General features: G+C 53.5%; 1 protein-coding gene across 2 annotated transcripts in view; it reads right to left on the bottom strand.

The window, feature by feature from the left end:
* Positions 1-1330: 1330 nt before the first annotated feature.
* The window catches only part of Gramd4 (GRAM domain containing 4), a 76704-nt gene continuing 72034 nt past the window's right edge, over positions 1331-6000 (bottom strand). For both annotated transcript variants that reach the window (XM_075960263.1, XM_075960264.1), the window contains exons 17-19: positions 5159-5243; positions 3986-4054; positions 1331-3598 (exon numbers count right to left, since the gene is read on the bottom strand). In XM_075960263.1, coding sequence (XP_075816378.1) covers positions 3494-3598; positions 3986-4054; positions 5159-5243 — 259 coding nt within the window. In that variant the 3' untranslated portion in view covers positions 1331-3493. The remainder of the gene's footprint in view (positions 3599-3985; positions 4055-5158; positions 5244-6000) is intronic.

Genomic DNA, 6000 nt, shown 5'->3' with positions numbered 1-6000 from the left:
TTTGGAGTTTTCCCTCTTTTTTTTTTCCCCACAAGTTCTTATTTTCAAAACAGATTTTAAGAAAACATAGTTTAGAGAAGCCGTGCTAAGAGGCTGAGTGACCGTGCCCTCCCTGAGAGATCTGGCCGTCCCTCACCCCAGCCTGGGTCACTGCTGCCAGTCTAACCTCGGAGGAGACCCTGCCTGGGATGGGTCTCACACAGCAGATTTATTTAGCTAGGAGGTTCTGCCATTTGCCTGAAAGAAATGCCCCAGGTGTGGCTTCGCGCCTCAGCCTTGGCGCCCCAGCTGTGCCCACACAGCAGCTGTGCCAGGTTGAGCATGGGTACCTGCGTCCCTACAGCCATGGTGGCGCATGTCTGGGTCACATCCATGCGCCCTCACCTATTCCACTTGGCCTAAGGAAACCAGATGAGGGGTTCAACCAGGACCAGGCATGGCGGTGCCTCACAGTTGAGAGGCTGCACCACAGGTGCAGGAAGGACGACCGCAGAGAGAGTGACTGGACAGTCACAGTGGGTGTGTTCTCAGGAGAGCTGAGGGTATCTATTTGACAAGTTCCCAGGGAACTCTGACTGTGTTGTATCCCAGCATCAAAGCGGGTGTAAGCTATGGATGGAGTGACAGAAATTGGATGGATGGATGGATGGATGGATGGATGGATGGATGGATGGATGGATGGATGGATGACACAGATGTGTATGGAAGGATGGATATAAAGATGGGTCAGTATATGGATGATGTGTGGGTGAATGGACAGAACATACAAATGTCCAACCTCCTATGGCCACATTCCTGAGTACCCACTGGTCCTAGTCCCCTTCCAAAGAGGTCTTGGCAGCCCCTGCTTACTGGAAGCTCATTGGGATGCGGTGGGGACAGGCACCATCAGTATGCCTTTCCAGGTTTGACTCTCAGGTTTCCTCGTATCCCTGTGTCCGATGTCAGCATCTGAATCAATAAAGTCATAGCGTTGCCAGAGACCTTTCTGCTCAAGACCCCAGGCTGGCAGAGACCACTGCTCAACAGGGCCAAGGCTTATACCGCAACCCCAAGGCATTGCCTGGTCCAGACACCCCCTCACATTACCCAGACGAGTCACCTCTCCTCTGGACTGTCTTCTGGGACCCAGGGACTATCTTCTGTTCCTAGCATCCCTCACACCGGGGAGCGCAGTAGAGCAAACAGCACCCACTTCCAAGGCCCCACGCCTTCATTCTCCCAGGTGTTTTTGTGCTGAACCCTGCTGCAGTATTAGCCATGAGGACTCAGTTGTTCTAACAACCAACACCTATACATTCTGCCAAAAAACAGAGGCCCTCACAAGCCTTAGCTTAGAGCATTTTGGGTTTATTAAATAAAAATTATAATTTATACAAGACTTTGTATCTAAACAAGATTTTTCTTTAAAAAAAAGTGAGAGGATTTTTTTCCTGCCAGTTCTTTATAGAATATGATCCTTTTGTAGAACAAAAGTTACACCAATAACAATTATGTACAGATCCAAAACAGACTCAAGCTTCAGACATACAAAATTGAACATTCTAGGTCAGTGATTAGTCAGAAATTAAATACCTGCTCAGACCACACAATCCAGTACAAACCCCAGTGTGTCTAACAGCCTAGGGCCTGCACAGGCCCCTGGCCCAGCCCTGTCCACCATGGGCCAGTCTTCATCTCTCTTTCCAAGAGAAAGAGACTCAAACTAAACCGCTTGGTCCACCCTAAAAGCCTATTCAAGGCCTCTGTGTGGCACCCCAGTGACAGTATTCACCAACCTGGGCACTGCCAGGGTCCAGAAAGCGTTAACCGCCATGTGAGCTTCACCCATATGTGTGTATCAGCCATACAGCCATCTCCAGTGACAAGTCATAGGCCACGCTTCCTCCCCTCTGGTATGTTGGGGTGCCACCAGGTCCCCCCCTTATCGCACTCCATGCTCTTCAGAGCATGAGAATATTACGGGGCCCCAAGCCACAGCTCTGGGTGGAGGAGGGTCCTGCCTCCATGTTTAGACTCTTCCATGCATGTACCTGGAGCTATGTGGTCTTTGTTGCACATTGGGGTGGTATGTGTGCTTGATCTGGCTGCCTGGCAAGCCTTTCCCAACCCCAGTGTGTGGCCTGAAGCCCCTGGAAATGGGGTGTCATGAGCCCAAGCCACCAGGCCTCACACCCACACCAGCAAATGAGGATTGGCGCAAAGGTAAAAATTACATTTGAAAAATGATACAAAAATAAGAAAAACAGCTTGCTCTCTGTAAAAAATATAATCTTCTGTTTCTTCAAAAAAACAATCTCAGTGACACCTGAAGGACTCAGGACAAGCTGAAGGAACCAGAGTGATCCACCCAGAAAATGCAAAGGTGGGGTGGTGATTGCACCCTTCAGAGGCCCAGGCCTGCAAGATCACCCACCCACCCCTGCAGTCTCCACCTTTGTTGGGGCAGGAAGCGTGGGTAGGGCGGGGTCTGCCTGGCCTTGCAGAGCGTGTAGGAAGGAAGGAATACTGTCAAATGTTAGAGGTACAGGGCAACTCGGCCCCTGACCCCTAGGCTCTTCCCACAGCTGTCTCCTGTGGCACAGAGCCCTCCCCTCTCCCTGGTAGCCCCTCAGCCCAGCTCCCTGAACCACCCACCCCATTACTCAGAGCGGCTGCAGCCTGGAGGCCAAATGCCAGCCAGACTCCCACTGATGCTCACTGAACAGCAGCTGGAGTGGAGAATGCCCTCAAAACCTTACTGAAGAGCAAAGTGTTAAAAAGGTGTGCTTTTGCCAACACGCCACTCTGGACCCTCACTGGCCATCAACTACTGGTCTGGTCTCCTGGCTGGAGTGTCAAGCCAAGATGGGTCAGATGAGTGACAAGCTCAGGCCCAGACACCAAAAATGGAGGAGGAGGTACCCCAAACACCAAGCCCAGAGAGGCCCTACCTACAGTCTTGCAGTGCCCACAGTAGGTCCAACATGGAAGGAGGGTCTGAGGGCCACGTGAGATGTCTGGCCATTTCTTCACTGGAGAGGGGCCTCCCCACCACTCCTCTCTGTCTTACCATTCTGGCAAGAAGGGGTCACAACCACTCCCAGCTATGGCTTTGATGGAAAAAAGCCTCTAGCCTCTGGAGAACAGGGGTCATGGGATCATGGAGTCTCTCAGGATGGCAGGTGCTGGGTCTGTACCCAGGCCAGGACGGAGAGTGAGGAGCTGTGCTTAGCAGGGCCTGAGGACGAGTGTCTTGTGTGCCATCCTTCAAACAGGTTAAGAGGATCCTCTGCCCACCTGTGTCCACAGGTGTCCACGAAGGTGCTTCACGCGCTCAGCACGGGCCAACCCGGCACCATCCAGGTGAGTCCCAGCCCTTCGGGTCTGCAGGACCCAGACCACCATAACCAGCCACAGTCCAGGAGAATTATTGCCAAAGATCACGAGGACATCCCGTCCGATCCTCTACCCAGTGATTAGCCAGGGTTCCAGCAACACCTCAGAGTCAATACTAGCTGTCACCACCAGAGGCTGCTGCAGACGTGATTTTCATGTACTGGCTGAAAATGGTCTCAAAGGCTTCGTCTCTGTGCACCATGGCACCAAACACCAGGGGCTGAGGGAAGAAACGGAAGGGGGATGGGTGGGTGAGCACTTCATCGCCAGGCTGGGGCTAGAACGGACCCTGTCAGATCAGGACAGCAGCCTGGCAGGGACAAATGACCACATACTCCTCTCACCCGGAAGGCTCCAGCCGAGAAGAGGACCCGGCCTTTCCTCCTTGGAAGGATGCAGGATCCATTCCCTCTGGGACCCACCAACCTGTCTATCCTATAACTACAGTGCCTACCCAAGCTGACCTTCACCTTGACTCTATGTAGCAGGTTCCTACGCTGAGGGAGAAAGGAGCCTCTACCCAAACTGAAACCACATCCCAGGGAGGCTCACTCAGGTCCCTGGTGACAGATGGGGAAGGGGGTGAGGTCATCTGCCAGGCACTTACTTTCTGGGTTGATGGTGTTGATACAGCAATTCCCATGCCTGAGCCAGGGAGGACGGACAAGACTTTATACTGAAAGGCAAACACAGCCATCACCAATCAGCCTCTCCCAGGGAAGGGGTGAACCCAGTGCCCTACGAGCCCAGGGCACTCTCCTCTGCCAGGCACACAGACACCAAGACCTGTGGAGACCTTGGACATCTCAGCCACAGGAGCTAAAAGGGCTGTGTCTCCTGATTCTGAGGTGTCCCCCACCCACTCCCAGGGACTGATTGTCTGTAGAAAGCCACCTGTGAGCATGGCTGGTCCCTAAGGGTAGGCTAGGATGATCACGGCCCTGACTAAACCTGTAGGAGTGACCATACAGCCATGGGCTGAACCAAGGAAACAGGAAGACCCCATCTAGTACTAGGGACTATTCACATCTAGGCTACTGGCCTGCACCCAGGCTCCTCAGATGGGGAAGCTGATTGGCTCCATACTCAATAGATCCTTCCTGTTCCAGAGAAGAAGACCCCCCCCCATGAATGCCCCCTACAGGAATGCCCACTCCGCATATAGGGAGTGGGCACTCTAGGGAAACTGCTGAGCCTCACTCTGTGGATACAAACATCTGTGTGCTCACTCGTAAGAATCTGTGACAGGAGCTCAATGTCTGGGGGCCGGGGGGCGGGGCAGTCTCAGACATAGGTGGAAGTCTGTGACAGAACTCCAACTCTCCCTTCACGACACAGCAAGGGCTAGGATGCAGCTCAGTTGGCAGAATGCTTGCTGAGCATGTATGATTCCTGGGTTTGATTACCAGCAGCACAAAATAAACTGATTCAAGGTCAGCCTGGACAACATGAGATCCTTTTTCCAGTTGGGGGCGGGGGTGGGGCACAGTTGGTCAGGCAAACCTCACTGTTACCCGTTTCTGTATGTGTAACAGTGTCCAGCCCAGCTGCTGACTCCCAGGACTGTGGGAGAAGGGAGACTGCCCTGTGGCCCAAGGTACACAACTCTCTCAGAAGGAAGTTGACAGGGCTCTGCACGGAGACTTCCAGAAGACAAGGTGCAACACTGGTGGCAGCGGCACCCAAAGACGTCTCTAGATAGCATCTCCCCCAATCCGGGAATCATCCGCAAACCTCTCCACCCCAGGCTGGGAGAGTGGTGGGATGGGTGTGCACCCACCTTCTGGATGTCTGTGATGTCCATCAGCTTGATCACCTTGTTCCTCTTGGAGGACCCAGACTTGGAGCTCTCGAAGCACAGATAACTAGTCAGGGAAGAAATGCAGAGGCACGAGATAGCAGCCAGAATGGAGGGGCTCCTGCTACGGAGGGTCCTCCCCGACTGCCTCCACAGCCCCAAGGGACGGTCAGTGACCCACCACACTTAGCACCTGGAAGGAACTGTACAGCCTGCTCTGCACTACATCTAGGTCTTTCTCTGCCAGAAGATTCCAGCAGGAGCTGCAGGGAGGTGTCCTGAGGCCCCACCAGGCTCTCCCGGCCAACCTCTTTGGCAAGGTGCGTAAAAAGGTACTTGGGGCTTTGGATACTGCTGCATGTATGGGAGACAGGATGGAAAGGGGCCCCCATGAGGATGACTGTATACCCTATTCCTGTTGTAACCCTCAAATCCCACGGGGATGCAAGGACAAGGTGCTATGTCGTCCCACTTAGGGAAGAAATGCCAAAGCTACCTTTAGCCTAGCCTCAGACAGCAGGGAGTCATGGACTCAAAGGCCACTACTATAAAACCCCATTCCTGAGAGCTTATACCCTTGGCCATCTTTAGAGCCTTGACCCCACATAAGCACCCTAGATGAGAGACCCCTTCAGCTCAAGGGAGGCCGGTACTGGTCCAGGAATGGGGTCAGGAAGGCCCGACAGTTGGGTAGAGTGGGGAACAGAGCCTAGGCTGTAGCAACTGTAAAGCCTGCCTGCTGGACCTGGGCATGTGTCTGGGACCTGGGGAGGACCCTCTCCCACTTCCTCCCCACCAGTCATGCTTCAGCCTATGGCAACACT

The sequence above is a fragment of the Microtus pennsylvanicus genome, chromosome 2 (assembly GCF_037038515.1).
Source record: "Microtus pennsylvanicus isolate mMicPen1 chromosome 2, mMicPen1.hap1, whole genome shotgun sequence".
Taxonomy (NCBI): domain Eukaryota; kingdom Metazoa; phylum Chordata; class Mammalia; order Rodentia; family Cricetidae; genus Microtus; species Microtus pennsylvanicus.
The sequence above is the reverse complement of the archived record's forward strand: the minus strand, read 5'-3'. Positions and strand labels throughout refer to the sequence as shown.